The 25851-nt window shown below is 34.9% G+C and overlaps 2 protein-coding genes across 7 annotated transcripts in view; one reads left to right on the top strand and one right to left on the bottom strand.

Moving 5' to 3' along the window:
* The window catches only part of LOC114883055 (putative fatty acyl-CoA reductase CG5065), a 34524-nt gene that overhangs the window by 5510 nt on the left and 3163 nt on the right, over nt 1-25851 (bottom strand). The window contains exon 1 of one of the 5 annotated variants that reach the window (XM_046290153.1): nt 4904-5001. The exons of 2 other annotated variants lie outside the window; for them this stretch is intronic. The gene's annotated coding sequence lies outside the window, so the exon portion shown is untranslated. Of the gene's footprint in view, nt 1-54; nt 144-1331; nt 1625-4903; nt 5002-25851 lie in introns of those variants that run through there. 2 more of the 5 variants (XM_046290155.1, XM_046290154.1) reach the window with 2 other exon arrangements.
* Nucleotides 15574-24160, top strand: LOC114883081. 2 transcript variants are annotated; one of them, XM_029200494.2, is made up of 4 exons: nt 15574-15922; nt 18910-19029; nt 21435-21552; nt 22242-24160. In XM_029200494.2, exons 1-4 carry the CDS (start codon nt 15807-15809, stop codon nt 22287-22289), a joined length of 402 nt encoding a protein of 133 aa, XP_029056327.1. In that variant the 5' UTR covers nt 15574-15806; the 3' UTR covers nt 22290-24160. The 2 variants fall into 2 exon arrangements, with proteins under 2 accessions (XP_029056327.1, XP_029056326.1); XM_029200493.2 differs by having other exon boundaries at nt 18907-19029.

Genomic DNA, 25851 nt, shown 5'->3' with positions numbered 1-25851 from the left:
GGCTGTTTTGCCTCTAATACGCAGGTGCTTCGAAAGAATTGATCGACATCGTACTTGGACATTCAAGATATTGATCGGTCCTCCATTTCGCAACCTATATTCTATGTACACATTTCATGGACGAGGGGCGATTAAATTGTGTTCAAATTCCATCCATCGGTCCTTTGATCCAAGCCACCTAAAGAATCTTCTTCCCACTGAAAGATAAAAACCCGAACCTTTCAATGCCAAGTCTAAATTAGCAACTCTCAATACTTGTTGACAACGAACACGTTTTTGGCAAGAAATAATAAAAGTTGTGTAATTATAAAAGGCAAACATTTAGATCATGATAAATGGACAATGTGTTTACAGAAAATATAAAATACACAAATTCATTTGTCATACGATAAAATTTGTCGAAATTAAGAAGTCGTTCAACTCGTCGCCAATTAATTCATGGAAAAATAATTCGTTTTACTGTTTTCTTGTTTTGCAATCGTTCACGTGAGGAAAATTTTATTGGCGAGATTGACCAATGGTTTTAGCAAAAAGCTAGATAGTTTTTATCAAAAATCTTTCGTTTTTTCATGAACATTATTTTATGTTGAAGCAATGATAATTCATCATCTATGTAAAAATGTATATTTTATTTGATAACATAATTTAATTAAATGGCATGTTTGATATTAGAATGATGATACGAGTGGCGATAAAGTAGGATTTAATTTAATACCATCAGTAACATATGGGGCTGATCAAAGCTTGGCATTGAATTTATTAAAATAATTGAAAATAAAAAACTGCTAAAAAAAAAAATAAAATGCTATAGATATAGATATCTTTCATTTTTTTAAATAATCTATATTATTCTGTGATAGTCAAAATATTATAACAAAGGTAATAAAGGTAATCAAGGTGTTACTTCTAATTAGGATAAAATCAATGCAAGATCAATGCAAGTTCCCGGTGAACGAGTATCTAACAGGTTGCCTCTCGTTTATTCCTGGCACGCTCAAGTGTGTGCATTTGACACTGCCCAAGCTGAAAGCCAATAATTTACTCTCACGATAGCTTTAAAATGGAAGAGAAAGTGGAAAGGAAATAGTGAACAACTATTGGATAAATTGGCCCATTTTCCTCGTCGATTATCGCAGCATTCTATTGGCGTCTTAATCGCCTATTTCTTTCCTGTCATTTATTCTTTCAATTTATTGCTCGTAATTTGTTTAAAAATTATAGCTATTTATTTTTCAATTAAACCTGTTCGCTATACAAGCCAACTATATTTATATTTCAAAATAATGAAATAATGATTCGAATGAACAAACAATTTTCTTTATGTAACTCACTCTATTGAACGTGGTGTAATGATTTCTTGCCTGTTTTTCAATCATTCGAGATCGAACAGGTCATCACCGACCCCTCATGGGCACAAAATCTTCGAAATTCGCGAGTAATGGGGTTGCCCATCCTCGAACATCGCCTTTAACTTTGCTCCTTCAAGGTCTCACCTAGTACACGCACCACCTTTTGACCCGTTTTTTTTTTTCGCGTATCACACGCGTTGTTCTCTCTCTAATTACGAAATGAATTTATACACACGCGTTTCTCGAGAAGTTTCCGTGACGATAGAAGGGTCGAGACTGGCTTTGTCGACGAACACCCTGTACGCTCGCACAGCTGACCCAACCAGTAGATGCCGACACTCGTAGGGGTTGCTTTTCGAAAAGGGGGTTGTGGCAGTATGCTTGCTTAATAGCAGCTGGCATAGATTAGGATGGAACACCCTTTATGAAGCGAAATTTCAATAACGCGCGAAAAATAAAATCTCTTATTCATAATTATAACAAGCCTTTAATTGACATAAATTGTTATTACTTTTCTTTGTAAAGAAAGAAATAATTTGTTTTATTCGAAACGAAAGCTCATGATTGAACATGCTGGAACCATCTGTTCCATAGATTTAATTACTGTTCTACCAACACCTTTCCTCCATCAATGTTAGAAATTAATCCTAGCTGAATTTACCTCCCTTAATTGCACGCAAATTGCTGCAAGCTTTTAAATCATTTCATTTGGAAAGAATTTAATTTAACGTTGCAACACTTCATTCTTACGATGTTAACGAGGAACTGTTATAACATCTTACGTTCGATTAATTATTTCGTTTCGTTTGTGAAAAATTAGAATTTCTTTTTTTAATTCTTCAAGTGGGCTTTTCTATTTGTCAAAAATCCCATAAGCAGAAAATTATCAAAGGCCTATGGTAGAGAATTATCGAGGAGATATTTTAATTATTTCTTTTATATTTTAAATTATTAGAATTTCTTTTTCTAACTCTTCAAGTGGGTTTTTCTATTTGTCAAAAATCTCATAAGCAGAAAATTATCAAAGGCCTATGGTAGAGAATTATCGAGCAGATACTTTAATTATTTCATTCACAGCGTTCATCCCCGCAACGTTTCCCCGGCGTCTACAATCTACAGGAAAACTACTAGCAAGTAGAGTAGACTGGATCTCACGTGCAAGTCAGACGAGTGATTCCACGAACGCACGTATAAAAATCAATTAAGGCAGTAAAAGATGAAAGTCCGTAACCTTCAAACGATAAATCACATCATGTTTTCGGTTGTTATTACTGATTACTAATAATAAATATTAATTGTAATGATAAAATAATACTCGTAAAGGACGGGGCGTTATATAATGACCAGAAAGAAACTTTTTTTGAGACATCAAGGTGTAGAATATCAGACGTATGATGAATAGTAGAAATAGATTGGTCATTTTCGCATAAAGACAAGGTGATATTTTGCATAATTAGGATATATTTAATTGTTAAGAAACCTTGGATAAACCATGGAGGCTTAGGATTTTACCATTTCACTGCGTAATTTTAGTCAATCCACTACACGACTTTTGATAATAAAACTTTTAATTAATAATCATAGATAAATCGTGAAACGAAACACGATATTGGCATTCACCTAGGAAATGGAAAACTTGAAGCTCAGGTCCTTGACTAACTAATAATCAATAACAGCCGATACCGGTTATGGTAGAAGAAAGAAGAAAAAGACACGAACGAACACACGTTACTGGGTTAATGGAGGTATAACTGCATTGCGTGAGCGGCATCGAAGAAAGTTCTTCCGTGTTGTCTGCAGTACGGCTCCTTAGCATGTTGTATAATACTTCCTCTACAAACTCTCTCTCAGGTTCAGCCGTTCCTTTCTCAGTCGCTACATCCATTTCTTTGCTCGTTCGTGTGCCGGTTTTCGCGAAACCGGTTCGCCGAATTTCACCGGTGGAAATAATATTATTCAAAGGGAAAGTTCTTGTTTATGGTTCATGGGTTCGAAAGAAGAAAAAATTTCGATAAAATCAGAGTAAATAGTTTACTTCGGACCAGGTATCATTTGCAAATACGTTGGCGAAGTTAAAAGAATCACAATATACATACTTTTAATCAAACACGTACTTGGCACTTTGAACTCTTTTGATGTAAAAAAATGTTATAATTAAAATTAATTAAAATCAAGCACTATAATTACAATACTTCTTTATACCATTGTCTATTATTTATAAAAATGAATTATCTTCAAAGACTAAAGTGGAATTTCCTCTTAAGTCTAAAAGCTCTATTTCTAATCGATTGCTATAACGAGTAACGATTTTATCTCGAATATGCCGGCTTTCATTAAAATTAAGGCTAATTTGTTTAATTCATAATGAGTAGAAGTAACAGTTGTTTGGTACAACAAATGTTACTTACAAGGAAGGTTTTTTAGGTGTCCGCCTCCGATTGTTTTAATTTTTGGATATGTTTTAAAGGACCGAAAAATAAGATATCCGTGTTTTCTTATTTTGGCCCGTTTTCATATTTAGGGGGTTAAAAGGACTCTCTGTTGATTGCGACAGAAAATCGTTGCAAGAAATATAACGACCGTACGTCATATTTCGTATGACCGCGACTCGGCGTACGTGCGCGATGCATATATGTATAATATTAAAATATGTAAAAATGTAATAGGCTAACATAGTATATAATACGTCAATGAATTCAGAAAAAAATTTATGTCTTTTTTTTTGTTATTATGTAAATTGTGTAAATGTTATGAACCGACCTCGATAAAATTTTCAGCATACACATAACTTATCTGAATCTACGAAAGACATATTTTAAATTTTCACTATAGACTCACGTAAAAAAGTTGAGAAACTACCATTCACTATTCTTTTTCACGATTTCAACAAATTGAAATTTTTTAAAACGATGAAAATACATATTATCGTGAATTAATTTTTATTTAGTCCAATTTTAACCGAGGTATTCTATTTTGAACAGTGTCTACTTATTTTTCTCTTTCACTGTATATCTTATTCTTCGGTCCTTTAAAACATATCCAAAAATCAAAACAATCGGAGGCAGACACCTAAGAAACATTCCTTGTTAGTATTAAATGATTTGAATGAGAGATCAGGGACCACAATTGTAATTCAAGTTGATATTTATAGGCAGATTTAATATTGCAAATATGAAATATAAATGAACTGAAAATTGTAAGATTATATTTAATAATCTTAACCCGATGCCGGTCAACGTGTCAAATAATCCAGGTAATCAAGATGCAATGTATTAATTAATCGGTTACCGAACTAAATTCAGAACTGTCACATTCCATTTTTTCTTACACAATTGTTAACAATATATAAGGTCCTTTTTTTATAAATTTCACCTGTGGTAGAATTTGAAAATTTTACAAAATAAAATACGCAAATTTAATTGTTAATCTAATTTAAAAATTTCACAATAATGAAATGATTGTTTAAAGAAAAGAGAAAGGAGCCATGATTGTTCGTAGCGATAGAAAAGAATGAGAAATAAAAAAATAACAAATTTCAGGTAATCCTTGCTTACCGGTTACTGTTCACACACGATTTTCCTTAATAGAAAGCACGATATTAACGAAGTAGAGCGATGCGAGCGATTGTGTAATGCTTGTTACCCGTGGCACCTTTCATTCGCAACTGTGATCAGGTCCAGTATCGTACTCCTCTAAATACCTTTACCTGGTTAATAAAATCATCCCTTCTACTGATGCACGTCATACATTAACGTAACTGGTTACACATAAATGTCTCGATAGAATCGTTTTTCCGGATATCCTTTCTGTACCAAAATACCAGACGTAAACATCATTTACATTTCCACGTGGCTAAAGATTGACAATTTCTTATTCACACTTTTATTTTGACAAGTGTATCTTTCCATCTGCAAATTTATATAATAACATCAATGCCATTTGGTATTTAATTTGAAAATTTAATTTCAAATTCAAATTCAAATTTAAAGTCTATCTTTTCTCTCAGAAACGTGAGCAGAATCACTTCCTCCAGTTTTTTCTTTATATTGAAAATAATAATTATGAGGAAAATTTAATAATTATATGTGTCATGTGTGGTACTTGCTTTTTCTTTTCGATACAAATGATTAGTAATATTTATAATAGTTAAATTTCTATTTGTATATTTATATTACTAGTATTATTTATGTATGATTAATTTTAAAAATAATTATTTCGTTTTATAAGGAGTCTCGCAATTAATTCTTCACATTGACGCCTTGAAGGATGAGAACCATCTCAACGCAGCTGATGAGGTGGTTCAACTACTTCAGGGAATACAATTTTCACTATAATTAATTATCATTGTTCTTACCATTTTTACATAATTCTATAAAAAAAAAAGAAGGCAATAGATTTCTAATCGAAAACGAGGTAAACTTAAAGTAGCCTAATTAATAAATTTAGCGTTTATCTATTATTACTTGGATAACTCGATCCCCGCAAAAAAGAAGAGTATCTAACTATTCTCTGTTATTGCTCGCTCCGATATATATTTTGTAATCATTATTTTTCTTTCTGTAAATTATTTTCTATCTTCATTTAAACAAAGAAATAGCAAGCTTTTCTAATAGCAAGCTTCTCCAACCAATTTAATCTTTTCGTAGTTCCTTTTTTCACCAGTCATTACTATGCCTTCTCCATCATGACATCAACTATTTAATCGTTTTATTTAATTACATTCAGCTTCGTGCTTTCGTGCTCGTTTAACAACAAACGATTTATTTTCCTGTCTTTTCAAAATAATTTATGTTAAAATTATCCATGATAAAAGGTATCTTTTTTTATTATCAAGCATATTATCATAGTGATAGATGATTTCTGTATTCGTCACTAGAGGGAACAACATGGATTTCCTTGTCTATAAATAAAACGGTGATGATTATTTTTAACGCTTTCAACACCACGTCGGTTATCGACACTACGAATATGTAATTGTAATTTATAATTTAATGTAAACGTATCAAGGTGTCAACGATACATTTGATCGACGACAGCGAAATTTATGGAATAAAAAAAAAAAAAAAAAACGAGGATGCTGGAAACTGACCTTACACCTACTCCAAAGAATCTTTCGGTAGATACGTACAGGGAATCACGTAGGCCATCGGTTTAATGATTCGTAAAATTCTTTCTAATCGAATCATCGTTTTCGCAGTTACAATGTTTTACAATGTAAACGCGTTTTTTTTCCACTCTCAATTTTCTGGATTAGACGGTTAGAAAGTGAAAAAGCAAGGGGGTCATTTACCTTCTACGCAAATCTAAAATTACTGAACGTTTTCTATTTATAATCAATGTATCTATACGTTGCAAATAATCGTATCGATTATTAAATTCATTAACGATCTTATAAAACATGTTACATTAGACGTGCCTTCGAATTACAGTGTATTAATTTCATTCAACTGTAATTAACCATCGAATGCGAATATAAATCATAGGAAATGTGAAAATAGAAAAAAAAAATAGGTGTGAAATTTGTTGCTTTCGTCACGTTGAATATATGCGGAACCAAATTAGTTCATCATCGATGAGCTTAGTCATCAAAGATTAATTATGTGCTTTCTATGAATACATTTACGTTGGTAACGATTGTTTGTTATTCCAACAACCGGACATTGAGCAGTCCCGTAGCAAAAATAAACGGGATTGAAACTTTTTCAACTTATACGTGCGTCGAGTGCCGCGTGGGTCACCGGTGGCCCACGGCGTTCAGCGAATGCCGTGGGCGCATCGCCATTCACCCGACTCGACGAAGCGAACGTAATCGAATCGTCGAAAGAGATTAAATTGAATTCTAAGTAACCGCGCGTTGATTTCATTGAACTCTCAAGAATTTCCAGATTCGACGTTTCAGTGGTGTGTAATTGCACCCTTGAAAGGAAAATCGCTCTATGTTTCGTAGAAATGCCGGTACCGTGCAATCGTGTTAATTAGTAATTGATCAGGCACAATTATTGTGTCGCACCTTTCTCACACGTGGTCATAATTAATTGTTCAAAATGCAGTATTTTCGACTTGGCGAACGAGTAAGCTATTAAGATGTTTTTCCTGAGGACTTCTTTTTTTCAATTAACAGACGCGAAATAACAAGGTGTAAGCAAACAACATGTTATTTTGCACGTCATTGACTCTTGCAGTCTCCGAATTTACATTTCTACGTTAAAAATTTCATATTCATATTTCATTAGAAAACTTTCGACAAAAAATTGACAAACACACGCTGTACAAACTGCACGATCACGCTAATCGTCGAATGGAGACGAGATCGAGATCCATTGATGATTCGCATTCCGGCTGAACTAATTAAGCAGGTTTCAATTAACGCGTACTGTTCATAAACGATCGAGGAACTCCTTTTTGTGGATCCGATAGGATCGTCTGGCTTCAGGGTTTCTCAATCGTTCGATTAGGAAATGAAACTACAATTTCATTGATTATCGATCAATTTGTAATTCACGTATGGTTTTTAAGAAAATTTGCTCGTTGCAAAAAAGAAAAATTTTATATATTAATCTCGGTAGATTTTTTTCGAAATGTAAGTTTAAAATAATAAGTACAAATAATAAAGATGTCCAAAAAATAATCAAATGCCTATCTATCTGATTTGAATGATAGCACTACGTGCTGGTTCACAGACAAGCCAATATCATCTTTTCACGATTGAACGCTGAGTGACGTAACGCGAAATTTCGCCACGGATATTCACGTAAACGCAACCGAAGATGAGAAGTATCGAATCGTTACGTTCTAATCTATCTCTGGGATTGGAAGGAACGATTATCAGGCAGAGGCAAAGTATCCGTGACGTAGCCTAGCGTCGACGTCGATCAGTTTTTGCGTTACCTAATCGCGTTCCTTGTCCTACTTCAACGTTTCACTGCCGAGAGCATCGGGCACGGAAAAACATCAGCGATCCCCGCAACGTTGCTTAAAATAGTATTTTACACGAAATCTGGAAACAAACAGTCTTCTCTTCTACGACAGCCTCAAACACGCCCTAGCTTTTGACCTCGTTGATTCGCGAAGAGTCTCTGCCTCGCTGTAAACAAGACACAGGCCTCGAACTCTCGACGACGATAATATTAGTTCGTCATTTTTTAATCGCATAACAGGAAAAAGTGTGCTCAACAATGAAAGGCAGAAAATTTCTGTCGAAATCAATCGATTATTGCTTTCGTTTGACAAACAGTGATGCAATGTTGTTTCGTACACGTGCGGTCGCGAGTTGATGAGCGCAACGAACCACGTGTAATTCCTCACGGTACTTACGTATATGTACGTCGATGCCGATAGGTATATTTATCGATTGTTCGTCGAACGGGTAAACGAAAAACGGGAATTTTCACGAATGCATCGTTAGTAGTGGGTGGGACGATGACGAAGATGATAACATCACTTTTTTTTCTCGATATACCGATTTCCGAGTAAAATCGCAACTGTTACGTTGTATGACGACAGACTTTGTTTAGAATGTGGACTGTTGCTTGTTGGTACAAGTATGTTAACTAGCCCAAGTGTAAGAGAGATACGTTGTACTTCTAGAGTAGCGAGGGACACCGAGGGGAAGTCAATTTGTTGAGTTGAAAATTTGGAATTTCTGAATTTTTATATTTTCAAGTTTCTAAATTTCCAAATTCCCAATTAGTAATTTGGTAACTTGGAAATTTGAAAATTTGGGAATTTAGTAATTTGGAAATTTAGAAACTTAAAAGTATAAAAATTCAGAAATTCCAAAGCCCAAAAATTCCCAATTGGGAATTTGGGAATTTAGTAATTTGGTAATAGGTTACCAAATTTCCAAATTTCCAAGTTACCAAACTACTAAATTACCAAAATATCAAGTTACCAAATTATCAAATTACCAAGGTACCAAGTTATCAAATTTTTAAATTTCTAAGATTGAAAATTTGATATTCCCCAATTATTTAAGTTGACACAGGGATGCAAAGATCCTATTACAAAACAAGATTTATAACATAAACGTGAAAGTGAGCCACGATGTGTGATTCAATTGCCAAGAAATTTTCATCTTTGTAAAATTCAGACGGTGAAAGGTGAAAGGAGGAAGTATACAGTCCTGTATAATAGTCCTCTTCGTTTATCCGAAACATGTAATTCATAATATTAATCGGAAGCTGTGAACACAACTTTCGGTTCTGTAAGATTTACAGGGCAAAAACGTATCGAACATGTTCATTCAAATCTAATTGATCATTATCGAGACTGAAGTAAGAAGAACGATATACTTGCCAAGTTTGGATTTTTTCACCAATACAGATCAATTGATTGATAATAGATAACTTTGATATCAAAGATAATCCATTGCCGAAGATCAAGTGACTAATGACGTTGAATCTAGTATGATTAGAATTATTTTCGACAGGTCCTACTGTTTAAAAGATAATTCCGAACAAATCAGTGTTTTTACGTAAGACTTATCTTAAGCCTCTTATCAATCAACGTTCCCACGGGCAATCAGTAAAAAATAAATGAAAATTTTTCAGTCGAAAGATTTCCTAGATTTTTTTTTTAAATATCCATTGAGATCGTCAAATTTCCCGAACGAATTCACATAGAAAGAAGTTCAAGCTCTAGGAAATTCCATTTCAACTTCATCGAACATGATAGATTCGATTGAAAATTCCTTGCAATTTATCGTCACGCGAAGCAGATCAAATATTTTACATTCGCCATAAGAATATTACGTTGATAAACGTAATTTTAGGGGAACACTAGTGGCACCTAAAATATTAATTAACAGAAAAAAAAGCGAAAACCATTATTATTACACTGATAATACAAAATAACAAATTGGAGGCTTAAAATAAAACAATACAATGCAGAGATACGTAATAAGATCAAAATGAATCATAATAAATTTGTAAACAAATGAAATGTTCAAAAACAATAGATATGAATGATTTCATCATCGACAATGACCGAAATGCGCACAGGAAAAGGTAATTCAGCGGAGTAAGGAAAACTGCAAGTGTTCGTTATCGTTATCACTGATTAACGCCACTTGAAGGAGACAAGTATCGACGTCATCGTTCTGGGCGCCTAGTGAACCCCTTCAGAAAATCATTGAACGTGTAATCTTCTTATCTCGTTCGTGTTTTACGATGTCTATGTAGGGTGTTCGAAAGGTTCTAGGAATTTCTTACGTCAAATTAGAAACTTTATTTCTCTGAATTAATACACTTTTTTCATCAAAAAATAAAAAAAAAAAAAGATTCCGAATATTATCGACAATATGATCGATTGCCAAAAGTGTAATGACCCAGCTAATACGCGAACGACTGAATCACAGGAAGAGTAATAACTGGTGGAATTTTTTTTCTTAAAAATAGCCCATGTATATTTAAGATGTGGGTGCAGAAGTGGTCGATCATCCTGCAGATCGATACGTCACGATTCAGTCGAAGGCGACAGGAGATATCCACTTTTGTCATCGAGGCCTTTTTACGTCACAGAGCAACGGCAAAAAGCGTTGGACAATGATCGGCGATCGTTGTGAAAGCAAATTTTACCGTCGTCATTACTCATTGGGAAGTCCGCCGTTCGACAAGGTATTGCCTTGAGCAATTTTGAAAGTGTGGCAGAAACTTTTGAAATTTTTCCATCCTCTACGAATTCGAAATCTATCTCGGTAGTGGTTACCTTTCGTGAAAGACATTTCCCCGAACATCGTTGCCCGTCGTTCTTCCCCGAAACGGGGTAACAATCGCCATACTAGACCTAGGTTATCATTGATTTCATGATTCATATGGTGAAATTTTGGCTTTGCAATGTACCAATGGACCCAGGCGATCCGTTTTAAAAGAATGACTCACCGAGGAGATAGGAAATAGATGTTGCACGCTGATTTCTTTACATTTCGTAACGAGATGGAAGAATTTGTAATTTGTACGAATTGATTAAATAAGAATATGTGGATAAGAGGGGGGTATAATCTTTCTTTGCTACAATTGAAATTTGTTTTGAAAGAGCAAATAGTGGAAAAAGAATTGCAAATGATGTAAAAAAATCATTAAATTTTAAATGACACATTAATAAAAGGAAGAAACCTGTTATCTCGGAAGAAGTTAAGTAAAATTAAGATGAATAATTCATTAAACTCAAATTCGGTTTGCATTCCAATGGATATTTTAAGAAATCCCACGTGAAATTCTATAAAAAGCCACCTCGTATTCTACGAATATAGTTTGACGAGCTAAAATTAGTTTTTGAACTATTCCATCGTTATTAGTCTTATATTATTTTCTGTCTTAAGAATCATTCGTGAATGGAATAAAAATATCTATGTATAATTTGTAGAAAATAGTCTCTGGGAATTATAATTAATAGCGACAGGAAATTTATCAGGTGATTAATTTAAAAATGTAATTTGTCGATGCAAATTGTCTCTTGAGCCATCGAAATCGTTCGTGACACCTTTTTTCTTTCTTTTTCGTCAATTCATTCGACAAGTGCGTGATCTAAATTCAACGATCTCCGAAAAAGAGACCTAAACAGGGCTGTTTTATTTTTATATTAATTTCAAATTTCCACAATTTTCATTCAAATATATTCCTTAAAATACATCAAATTGAAGCAGATCTTTCAGGCAAGGAATTTTAAACCCATTGCGAGTAAGAAGAGCATCGGAGAAGACTTTTATCCGATTTCTAAGAGATCCTCCTCGAATGTTACAAGCTTAGCCATCGAGTGTCGAAGTTGGGCCAACTTTCCATCCGATCAAAAGTGAATTTCAAATAAAATAAGTTGAAAGCAATTTACCTTCGAAAGAAGCGCATCGGTATATTTCTCGACATCCTAGTGCTTTTACAATAAGAACAACGAGACGATTTTTCACGACAACTTAATTTTCTTTAAAACTGTCAACTTATATAATTGAAATTTATTCTAAAGAGAAATTTTGAATTTCATCAACTTTTTTAAATAAACCTGTCCGAAAAATACTCGTCAGCGTTCGAAGCAAGAAATTAATTAAATTTCTGTTTATATTTTTTCTTCGATACAAAGAACCATGTATGATTACGAGTGGCGTGTGAAAAGTGTGTATCTTTTCAGGTGATCCCAAGTTGATTCTATGAAGAAGCATTTTAAGAAAATTGAAGCGATTGGTATGCTCCTTTCACGATCACGAATGCTATTCGCGAAAATTGATTTTTTTTCAATTTTTCAAGATAGAAAACAATCTGCTTGAAATATTATCGGCACCTGGCAATGATTTAATATATCGCGCAATTTAGAAAAAAAAAAAAAAAAAAAAAGAAATATAAAATCTGTAGATAGGCTTCTATGAAACAAGGTATTTGATTAAGCCCACGTTCGCACGTATTGTAGATATCAAAGAAGTCATTCAGATTCGAACATTTCATTGTTTACACAATCGGAATGAATCACGTCTACGCAATACCGCAACGCAGTGACGAGTTACTTCCATTGATCGGATCAATTTTTTTACGAACCTCCATCCACCGACTCACCATCGATCTTTCCTCGATAATCATCTATTACATTTTCTATTACACGATACATCGATCGATTATTTTTAGATATGTTTTCAATAATCATTTCGGCGATTACAAGTTGTTTGCATGTACTAGGTTTTTTTTTGAATAAATTTTATGCATATTTTGCAATGACGTTAGTTTGCCAACTGAAAATTACACAAAGTTACACTATCACGTGTACTCCTAAATATACCGGATAAAACAAGTGTCAGATAGTTGAAATAACACTTCGTCATTGAACGGTTTTTCCAAAGCTTATTTCAAGAATCTCAAGAAATTGTTAATTAAAAATCATTCCAGCTATCGTATTCTATTAACACCTTCTTTTTTTTAATATAGGATTTTTCATTGGTAAAACCAGACATCCTTTCCACATGCAGTTTCATTGTTTATCCTATCACCGCACAAACATTGCAGAAATTCTTCGCGAAACAGCTTGTTTATCTCTGATTCGACAAGCGTTGTTAACGAGCACGTTTAAACAATGGTCGTGTGTCATCCTTGTGGATGAGAGCCGTCGAAAATAACGTATCTCAAGAATTTTTCCTCTAATCTTTCCTCTACTTTAACAATAAGCTACGATGTAGACTGTCGTCGAGGATGTATTCGCACCTGATGTCACGGTCGGTCATGTTTTTCTTCTACAAAAAGTAGACAATTTGAGGTGAAATAGAATTTCTCTTTTCCTTGTTTTGAAAAAAGACGATCCTTAAGGACTTTTCTACCTTCCCTATGAAAATTTTCAATTAACCCCCTTAGCACCTTTTGAAGAAAAATATTTAATTCGATAATTTGAAAATTTCTTAAATTCACGTTAGGTAATAGAATAATACCTGGTAAATTTACCAAATGAAAAAACAATAGAGACACTAATTATTCATCGATAAATAAGGTTAATCATTCGAATTAATTGACGGAGGTTTTCCTATACGTCTCTTCCATTCGTTAATCACTCGTCATCGATCTGACAGATTGCGAGGAATAAAATGAAGTGGAGTAATGTGATCATGATTTATGAGACGAGGAACTCCCTGGATCTCGAAGACTTAATCGTTTGATCGATCAACTTAGCTATTCTAAGAAAAATTTTCGAAGGATATCCTGAGACAAGTTTCTTTCCTTGTATTATCTATAGAATTTTTTATCTGGTGCATCAATTTCGCGGAACAACAGGTCCACAACAGGTGGTTCGGAGTTTCTTATTTTTACCAAAGAATTTTCGTACGCTTTAGTCTGGCGTAGAAACGGAAAAATACGATGATAATTCTTCGTTGGAATGAAGATAATGGACGTTGAGCTTAAGATTAATAGCAATTGTATAACGTAGCTGGTCTCATTGGAAAATATGAAAAACGAGCAACTCCGCATTCCAATACCGTATAGGAATGATACAGAAATTTTCTTTGAAAATTAACACCAACTTACGCAGGTTTCTCAATAAAAACAATACTTTCCAAAAATACTATTTAACTCGTTTAAGAAAATAGTCAGTATATTCGATAACATCAACTGAATCATCGAATCAATGTTTTAAGATTATGCTCCAGGTTTCCTTATAACAAGATTCCAAGGTAAACTGGAAACCCCCCCTGATTTTTATAAAATCAAATTTTCCTTAAGAAAACTACTCGCCAAGAAATCGCTTCAATAATCACATATTCATGATTACTCTTATCTCAATCTACTTTATCAGATACTAATTAAAATTTGCAAATTGGTAATATTCCAGTGTACGTTAAATAATTCAATTAATAATCTTCTTTATCAGATGTATACCCTTCAAAGTATTAATTAGTACAATCTCTTAATTAGTACCATCTTACCTGTACCATAAGCAGGGAACGCTTACACGCGTCTTCAAATACAAATTACAACGTACTAATTAACAAAAGAACAATTATCTCAGGGAAATTGTATTAATGTTATTAATTAAAAAAAGATCCAAGAGCCGTTGGAAAATCATCGACGAATCGCGAGTGTCATCTTCGATTCGGTCTCGATCCTTCAGAAGACTGAAGTGCAAGAAGCCAATACTGACCCAACGCGGAGAACGAGGTCATCGTCGAACGTATCCAACGGAAATCTTCCACGAATTCTCTGTCTGTCGAAGCGAAAACGTGCCACTAAAACTTGCCATCACGTACTATCATCGGCTCCGTGAAATTTGGGCTGATCTCGCGACGCCACGTGGGTGCATCGTGATCATCGATGAATAACGAGGATTCAAGCGTGACTCGAGAATTAAACTTCCCCTGTGTTACCTATCCATTCGAATTCAACAATCGCTAGTGAAATTCATCAGTGTGCATGATATCGAGGAATCGAACCGATAGAACCGATTCTGGACAGAACTTTCGGTGAATTCGCTTAGTTACACCACTCTTTAAGAAGGAAAATTTTCCAAGTACCTTGCGATGGGCAGTAGAGATTAATTAGCGATGGAAAATAGTGTTAAATGGATAGGTAGCCTTAGTGGATAAGGGGAAAGGTAAAATCCCAGGGAAAAGGGTGGAGGTGTAGAAAAGAGATAAAAGCGAGGGAGGATCCGGTTCGAGTGGGGCCACGAGCCGAGTGGGGAGGTGGAGGCGGCACTCTCCTTCGAGAGTATATATGCTCGAAGCGAACCAAGCCACGCTACAGTTCACCAAGAGACAAAAGCGACAAGGATAGGGCCAACCAGCCACGGATTGAAAAGAAAAAAAAGAGAAAAATAACGAATTACGTGATATATAACATACGGAAAGTTGTTCGAGTGCGTTCAAGTTGCGAGGACCAGTGTTGAACCGCGTCCAGTGTTATTTGTAAACGATCCAAGAAAATCGGATCCGAAGGAGAATCATCGAGTTGCTTCTTTTCCCACTTTTCATTTTTCGTCATATTTCTCGTGAGAAAGATGAAAAGCATCAACGGAGTGAAAAGTTTGTTTGTCACGTTGATGGTGTTGAGTGTCCTGGACCTGATCCTGATGCCGACCACGACTCACGCGAGACCGCCACCCTCTTTGCTCAGGTAAGAGTTCCTCTTCGGTTGACAAATTTCAGTGATACAGGTCAACGAGAGGAATAATGATTTTTGGTCTTCATTTTGAGGGGGCTGTTCCGGGATCTTCAGATTTTCAATTATAATTCTTTTGAAATATCCACGAAGAACTTTGGTAAAAGATTTTGTTATATTGTATATCTGATCGTTTTATGAATCATTCCTCAAGGTATCTCAAGTATTTGGGAAAATTTTTAAGAGATCAAACGATCACCGTTGCACCGTGATTACAAGTTAATTTGTTTATTGCATTCGCTGACGAAATCGATAACTGTTAATTGTTCGGTTAGAGTTCACTCTTGTATAAGATTAACTGCAAACTCTTTTCTCTTTTTACTTAGTCAGTACCACGAGTTATCTACCTTACAACTGCAGTTATAAAAAAAGAAACCAGCATCGACCGAAAATAATCTTCTAAGATTAATTATGAAATTACCGAGACATTTCAAGTTCCTTATCAGATGATCCTGATGATTTCTCAGTTTCTCTTATGAAATTGCAGAAGTCTACGATATTAAAGTATCATTTAAGAAATTAATTTCAAATAAAAAATATATAGAAAGAATAGGATTGATCGATTATCGAATAGTAGTATGCACTTCCGGTAGAAAAATTTCCCCTCGTTTCGGCGTTAGGGGAAAATCCCCAGCGCGGGCATCTGAATCGCGATCCTTATCAGACCGATTAATTTTATCGATTTATTTTCGAGACATCGTCGCGACAACTCTCGTCGCATCGTGACTATGTTAACGATAGAAGCGACGCGTTCGTGACACGTCCATTCAACAGGCTGCTACAAAGCGGAATCTCCTCGACAGGGGATGAATCGACGGGGGTTTCGATTAAGGCCGTCCGTCTTTTTTTCTTCTTTTTTTTTTTTTCTACCTCCATAGAAATACCCATGAACATCGATAACGATGTCGACGAACGGATAACAGATAGCTTTGTCCCACATGTGCTTCGTAGAAGGATTAGCATGTCGATTACAGAGAGAAAATTAACGGCGATCGACAAACACAGTATTATCCGGTGTAGCTTGCAATATCCTTCCCTCCCCTCTTTCGGCGCCTTTTTTTCATAAACCCATATGAATTTTATTTTATCGCCGCGAAGCTTATCGCGTAGGCTATCAGGGTGATCGTTGCAGGGGTCGAAATTGAAGGAAGGTAAACGTAAGGGAACAAGGATCATAAGATTGTATTAATCAGTTCTCAATACGGGGTCATTGGCATCGGGAATATAATACAATTGTTAAAAGAAAAGTTTTAAGTATTATTAATATTATATTAATTATGCAAGGTATCAAATGGAAAGCTTGATTATTATATTAATTATGCAAGGTATCAAATGGAAAGCTTGATTATTATATTAATTACGCGAGACGGATAGTGGGAAGTTAACCCTTTCCACTGTTGGAAACGGTCCCACCCTTCCCCGTTGGCGTCCACGGGGAGAATAACACTGTACAGCAAAGGCCCCCTGTATATATAGACCTATGGCGGACCACCAATCATATACAAACGTTTACACGGGAAGATTTGAATTGATATTTATTTATTATTCATATTTCTCAGATATATACTAAATTTTATAATATTTAATAATTAAAAATGAAACTACTTTTCTTCTAAATTACTTTTGATATCAATATCATCAAAATTAATATTTTGAGAACTTCTATTCTCCTCATATCGCCAATTTTTCCTACAGAAGCCTGACTCGATTACGAATGTATCTGATACTTCAAATTTTCTTCTTAGCGATTTATATCCACCCGAAGGCGGTATCTTGAATCAGAAATAAATTCGATGACCAAACACGTAAGAAGGTAGCCAGAGAAAAACTAATGAAATATTGATGACTTAGAAGAAAAAGAAGAAACGGGGACAAGGGTTGTAAAGTTGTTTCGCCAAACTATCCCAGGGAACTGTTGTCTTATGAATTTTTAATTCATAACAGACTGTATAAATTTAAAAAGCGATAATCAAGAGACAACGACCCCCTTACCAATTAGTAAGTTTCCTTTCGAGCGAAACGCCGCGAGCTATCCTCGTGGGAATGATTTGCGACATCGATGTATAATACCATACACGCATAGATACAGAACCGCGTACTTGTGAAAGTTTGCTCACTGATGTAATTGCACGTCATGCTATCGCAAGTCATCGTTACACGTTTGGCACAGTGTAACCAGCTGCAATAATCTCGCCTAGCCTCCTCCTTTTTTCGTTCTCTCACTTCTTTGCAACTCCCTTGACGCAAATTTCGCGGAAAAAGGCAATTTTCAACGTACGACAATCGTTTGTCGTTACGTTCTTATTGATACAAGGTTTATCGCTCTGCGTGCATCCAACGTGATTTATTATATATTTATTTAAAGAAAGTCATTTTGTCAATTCTTCAGTTTTCAAATGAATTCAATTAGTATTAACGCTTGATTGCTAAATTTTGATTTAAATTCATTGAAAATTGGACAAATTATTAATAAAATTGTATTATTATATAATTTAGTAATAGACTCGATACGATAATGAATCAAAATAAGTGACAATAATGATGGTAATATTCTACACACGTACACATACATAGCATTCTTTGGAAAATTATCTTAATCAATGATTACGCGTACGTATCAGGTAATTTTTAAAGACGGGGAACCCAAAGATGAGGGACAACCTTATCTCTCTAATGCGAACGTATTTACAGAACAGGTGTCTATAATTAACTCGATTTCAGATAGGAACAGATATGAGTAATTTCGTGCGTAATGAACAAACTCGAGTGGTGTGTAAAAATATATATTATAGATAATAATTTTCAATAAATCTCTAGATTCAATTGGAATTGTTATTAAAATTTTATTCCTCAAAACGAAGACCATTAATCTATATCAGTGTCACTTATGATTCTCCTAATAATGCGAAAATTTATTAAAATTATTACTAATATTTCAGTAGACAGAGACGAGTATCGGACCAGAGGCTCGCCGAAATAGAAACGCTTATAGGACTGGAGAACGTGAAAGGAAAAGTTGTGACGGTCCCCGTTGCATTTGGTGTAGTTGATCTAAATAAGATGTAAGTACACAAGCAATTACATAATATGTACCGTGAATGTTCGCCTTTATCACTGGCTGATTTATTGTTATCAAAAACGGAGCGTGGCCAAATTATATTAATACCTCTTCCTACTGTAAAACATTTAGATAAACAACCGATAGCTTATCGCGTTCTCCTTAATCTTTCTTGCCTCCATATATGACGAGAGCTAACGAAACGTCATTTGTGTCTGCTTAAAATTCACTAATTTTTCGTACAAAAGATCTACTCTTAATTATAACAAGTGCGATGCAATATGATATAATTGAAAAAAGAAGATCAAAGTGTACCATTATTTTTTTGATCCAAGAAAGGTACCATTATAAATGAATTTGTAATACATTTTTAGAAGTACAGATGAAAAATTATCTTCTACGATTACAAATAAAATGTAATTTTCACCAACGGTACACGTGCCCCTCTCTAAATCTGTCTAAAAGAACGATAACCTTTAGCGAGCCGGTCTATAACTATACTCTTTATGTAACGATTGCCATTCAAGTTCAACGTGATTGTGACGATTTTTCGAAGAAAAAAATCACCTCGTTTAACTCACAATCGTATGAGTCAGAATTGTACCTCGTTTACGACTAAAAGGGAGCGAAAGAGAGGGATGGATACATGTGATTACTCTAAGCAGAAGGAAGACAGATTTCTCGTTCTGTTGCATCACCGTTAAACGTACGAAAATAAAGATCTATTTAAAATGAAAAATAAAGAGTTATTCTCGTATTGCAATCTGATTTTGAGTATAGGAATCTTTGGTGAACGAGGTACACGTCACCTGGCAGACGCTATTTATTTCTGTACACGCGGTCTTTTCAATTTCACACTCTGTCACGGTTCATCGCGGGAAATATTTTCTTCTCGAGCGCGGAAAAAAAGAAAGAAAAATTGTAAAATGTATCGCACGTACAGGAGCGGAGCATTGAAATTCAACTTGTTGCTTCGAACCTCATCTCCGGCGCCTCCTCGGCAACGACAACCCCTCGGAACGAGGGGTTGGAACGAGGGTGGCGAGCGACGATTAAAGAGGTCCCGGTGGTCACGTATACACGCGACGAAACGAGGAAAAATGGCCAATTAACGCTGGGTTAAATGACTTAGGGGTGAAAGTTTACTGAAACTTGGAAGGTTATTAACTTTTCGGGAAGAAACGATTTTTATTAGTTTACTCGAAGCTATTATTTATATTTTTATATTTATTATATATATATAACCGATTTTATCGATATCCATCGTAGAAATTGATTTTTGATAAAGTTGATCATAAATCCTGATTGAGCTTACCGAGACAAACACACTGATTAATGAATTATAAAAAAAGAAATTTAATCCATACACCTATGATATCGTAACTTTATCATTTTTTCAAAGATCAACGATATTAAATAATATTACTTATCTTCCATTGTCAAAATGTTTCCTGAAATACAACGTAGAAATTCGATTCGCGCACAGTTAATTATTTATCGACATGTCTCGTCAGAAAGAGTACGTGTACACAAACCACAAAGCATCGGTACCTCTGTAAGGACGTAGATTGAATAATGTATCGCGGTGACAAAGATGGCCCACATAGAGAGACGAAGGGAATACGCAGAGTACACGAAGAAGGAACGATAATGGATCCTCTAACCTGGTTATCTTTCCTTCGAATGTACTCCGAATAAATTTCTATCCGATCCTCCCGGCGCTCGTGAAGATTCACTGAAAGTCACGCGAAACGACCTTTTCGCACGACTTCATTTTCTTCCGAAGATTATGTAAACGAGTAGATTGTAGATTCTTCGAATTATTTTCAAAGACAATGGCCAGCTTTAGGCTGATTCTTCCTTTCTTAATAGAATGAAATTCATCAGTAGTTTGCCGAATAAATGATAGGTACAAGTGGTAAAAAAGAAATCAATTCAAAAGGATCTATTAGGATGAAAGGGCAAGATGAAAAAGGAATTCAAAGGCTACTGGAATTTTTCAATTACGAAAAGAATCCAGAGAAGCTTTGAATCGTTCCTTCGAAGTCAACCGAACGTTTTAATATCTTGTCGAGAAATGAACCGTGTTAACAGGAGTCGCATAACTCATTGATAGCCTATTAAAATTCATTTGCAAAGCTAATACGATTTTAGTATAATAATTCTATTAAGAATAGAAAAAAGAAAATTGAGATCGAACACTCGTGATTTATATAATCTCTACGATTTTCCTTCCTTTTCCATCGATAATGAATTTCTATGAAGGGAATCCTGAACGATTGCACGATCGCCGGTTATCCAAGATCAGCACGTGTCATTATTTCCTTGAAGTTTCTACGCGTTCAACACGCGTGATCGTGTGTAATTGCTAACTAAAAATTTATGTTCTTTATTTCTGGATTGTTACAGAGGTCGCAGACGAAGATCCGCCACGAATAATCGACTCGAAACCCTGCAACGCATCCTGAGAATCGTTGCGAACGATCCCGAGTTGCTCGACGACGAGAAGATTCTTTCCTTGCCAATGGTAAATTTTCAATATTCATTAAATTTTTGATTATTATAAAAACGGGAATGATCGAGTGATTTCAACGATGGATAAGAAAGTGTCTTCTCGATTTATAATCAAATCCTTTTTAATTAAAAATAAAAGAATTTTTCTTCTAGTAGAAAATGAACATTGTATTAATTGAACGTTGCAACTATTAATCATGAAATCGTCGTAAATCATCAGCTAATTATGTAAACGTGGTGTTAACGAGTCACGAGGTAATTTATTCGCGTAACTCGAGTTATCAATAAGTAAACCGCAATCCGGATCCCGTTACTTTTTCCGACGCTAGCTAATTGCAAATGCAATCGTTCGTGATAATTGGTCGAGAGAGAAAAAAAAATCAGTGGCACGCGCCTAGCCTTTCCTCGCGAACTTTGCGCGGATCGTGTAATATTTTTGTAAATCAGCAGATCTATCGCGCAGTTTATTTGCAATTTCATTAGAATTTTATCACCGCATCATTGCCTTCGAGTACAAGAAATGACACGCACATATGATGATAAACGTTAACTAGCACTTTGCATGTTCGCGAATTAAATTAATTTCTTAAAAAATAAAATTGCAAATTAAATTTGGGACCTTCGTATCTTTTGCAAAATTTAACAAATTCCAGTTGAGGATTTCTTTTTAATCGTAGATATGTTTTTTTATTTAAATTACAGAAGATGAAAGAGAGCCGACATGCAGCCAACGACGAATGGTTCATTTAATTACAAAGGCACCAAGGTATCGTCCTAAAACACAGGACGAACACGAAGACAGAGTCGAGAGACCGGGAAACGCTTATAAGAACGAAGAAACCTAAAAGAAAAATCACAAAAAAAAAAGAAGATACAAAATACACGATCTCTCGACCCTAAGCAGCCTGAACAGTATTACGGACCGTCCTCCGTCCGAGCTTAAACTCTTTAAACGAAACTTACACTATTAGGATACTAAGTAATTAAACTACGGAACGGAAGAGAGAAGAAAACGAGTGAAGTCCAGGATGAAGAATGTATGAGGAAAGATCACGTCTGATACGTGTTCTTCGAAAATTCGAAACCGTAAGCCGCCATTTGTCGCGGTTTTCTTTTTGTTTCTAATCGCGTGGGTGTATTATTTTACTTTCTGTATATGTGATTTTATGTTTAGTAATTTATTTAGTTAGATTTATTTATTTATTGATCGTAGAAAACGATCAGACTGCGTTCATCTCGATTACGTTTATTTATTACAAGTTCGCGCAGAAGAATCATTTCTGATTGATCTTATTCATTTCGATTGATAGACTTTGTTCGATCTCGATCTAATTATCAGCACGGGGTGATCGGTGATCGCGAAATCAGAATTCGAAGATCGGAGATTCTTAACAAGTTGATCGCCACAATAGAAATAATCATATTACAGTGAAAATTTTTTATTTTTCTATTCGTTATCTTTCGCTATTAATTTTCAAATTGGTGCTGGCCACCGATGTATCGATCACTTCAATTTGCTATTTCAAATTATTAGCGTGATCTTAGTAGTATTATGAACTGTCCTATTGTTATCATTTTTTAATTATTTGAGGAATTAAATTGAGAATGTTGGTCGTGGCGGTCAAAGTTGTTAACGTAGAAAAGAAAGATTAGAATTAAGAAAATGATTCGTTGGAATCCTGAGGGAAAGAGCGATCTGTTATTAGCATCGATTAACACTTTGATGGTTTCATGATTTTGATCATTTTACATTAATCAATAGATTTAGATTTGACAATTATACCGTGGAATTACATTTGATAAGAACCATCAAAGTGTTAACGCAAAACGCGCTAGAAAACAAATTAATTAATTTCGTTCGTTAGCTCCATTGCCTTTTCATTTCGCGTTTATTTATTCGTTGCAACAGTTCCAAGATTGCGTTCGAAGGAAAAGAGAAAAGGATTGAAAGAAAGACACGTGGCTGTGAAACGACGAAAACACGGTCGTATTATATGTAGATAGAAGAACGAACTTTGCTTTTCGTGCTTGACACATTAGCACACAAAAGACGAACCTCTGTTTTTGTTCTATTTATTTATTATTGACGCTTCGAAAATATATCTATTGATTTTTTACCGTCCAAGTAAACAAAAAAATCATGAGTCAAGAATGAAAAGTTATTTCGAACAATCTGGGAACTGCTGTTTGTATTTGGAAATTTTGCCAACTCGTTCTTTAGTTTAAGTTCACCAAGCCATTTTATTTATTGTTCTGTACTGATATATCATTTATCGTCGCGTTAAATTATTATAGCAACACGAAATAACATGGACGATCGTACGCTAATTAATGTCAGCGACACTGATTGAAATCGTTCACGTTAATTACGCGACCTGCCGCGATCCTGCGTCCTACCGTTTCCAAGTGTTCAATTACTATTATTATTACTATTTTTCTATACATTATTTATTTATTTATTTATTTAATCGTAACAGACATCGGGCAAAGTATTAAAAGACACTGTCGCGAGTGTCGCGACATTCGATGTGTACCGAACGATGAGTCCGAGATTAATATCAATTGATCTATCGCGATTGTGCGCGAATTATTTTATTTATTTAAATGCAATAAAAAACAATAATCAGCTGTATATATATTATGTATATCTCTCGACCATTCCCATTCCTTATTTTCCTTTTTTGAAAAGAATAAGAAAAATAAAAAAGAAAATACGCGAAATATAGTTCGAAATTCGGCCGTCAGTAAAATTCATCTAATTAGATAATGCTAATTAATTGAAACTATTCGGGAGCTCCCTCTACAGAAATTATAAACGAATCAATTCAATACTGTCGGTAAATGTAGAATCTTATTTCTGAAAACGTGCGTCCTGGTTGATTTGAAAAATCGAAAGTTTTTCGAGGGAAATAAACGAAACGTACACGAGGTCTGACCAAACACAATTCGTACTACTGAAGATGCGGCTGGAATTAGATCACCGTTGACTTTGAACAAACTTGACCGTAAAGAACGTTTTTTCGAGCGAATCGCTTCGAATTCTATTCGAAGGATGAAAGATAGTTTTGAAAGAGAAATCTTGACGAAGATTTTCAAGGATTACAAGTAACGAATCAGGGTTGAAGAGATTCGAATTTTCACTTTAATTTTCTTACGTTTCGAAACAAGACCGATCATTATGAAAGAAAAGAAACGTTATCAAGAAATTGAGTATAGTTCTGACAATTTTTCCAGATGAACGAGCCAGATAAATGGGACTTTCAAAAAGAAAAGCGAATCAAATTGCAGTCTGTATCGATCGATCGTCGCAGTTTTCGATGCTCGACTGAAATAAGCATCGAAGCGATTCACAATAATGATTCCGATTCACTTAAAAATTTGCAACACAGAGAGAGAGAGGGAGAAAGAGGGAAAAAAAGAGAGAGTATCGAATGCCTATATCACTAGCGCGATGCGTGATATGAAATTATTTCATAAATACGCACACACATGCCGCGTGGGTGGTTGATTTCGCAATTCTTAGTACTGCGCAGTTTAAACGGTATCGTCGATACGTCCGAGACGAACGGGCCTCCAAAAATTGCACAATCTTCCATTTCGATTAGCCCACTCTTATCGTTCGACTACGTAAAACCGATTTCGTTAGCCACGCTTCCAATCGTACCGGCTGTATCTTTATACGTACGTATGTTGTGAAAGCAACTATCGTTCTACGCTCTCTTGTATTTGGGCCGACGCTTTATTTTCTCCTCGTTTTGTTTTGTGTTTTCGTCCGGCCACAGATTCGTAATGGGGTAGATCAGCATCCGTTTTAATGAGTTCCACGACTCTTCGATGAGTAAATCGTGGGGGATGCTACCCTTACTGTAGGACTTTAGGGATTTGAAATAATTAATGAGAATATGATTAATTTTAAACATTTTGAGTGTACTCGCGATCTTCAGGAAAAATTCGGACATCCTGGGTTAACGTCCTCCCCTTAGGCTTCCCGGGGGAGAATGATAAGAAGTAGGGAAGGGCTTTCCCCGGGGGAAAATTTTAATTAATATTTATTTAGTAGTAAAAATTTAATAGTTATCGAATTTTATTAATATTATTAAAATTAAGATTTCAATTTTAATACGTGTTAATAATTTAATAATTTTCCAAAGACCAATTAGCAAGATTTGCTCAAGTGACGACAGCCGGATTGAGATCACAATTTAAACAATCTTCTATATACATATAACTACTATTATCAAATGTCCGTTTTAATTACAATTTATCCGCGTCAAATACATTTTTTTTCACGCGGTCAAAAGTTTACTTTGTT

The sequence above is a fragment of the Osmia bicornis genome, chromosome 2, assembly GCF_907164935.1.
Source record: "Osmia bicornis bicornis chromosome 2, iOsmBic2.1, whole genome shotgun sequence".
NCBI classification, from domain to species: domain Eukaryota; kingdom Metazoa; phylum Arthropoda; class Insecta; order Hymenoptera; family Megachilidae; genus Osmia; species Osmia bicornis.
Note: the sequence above shows the minus strand (reverse complement) of the source record. Positions and strands in the feature narration are given on the sequence as shown.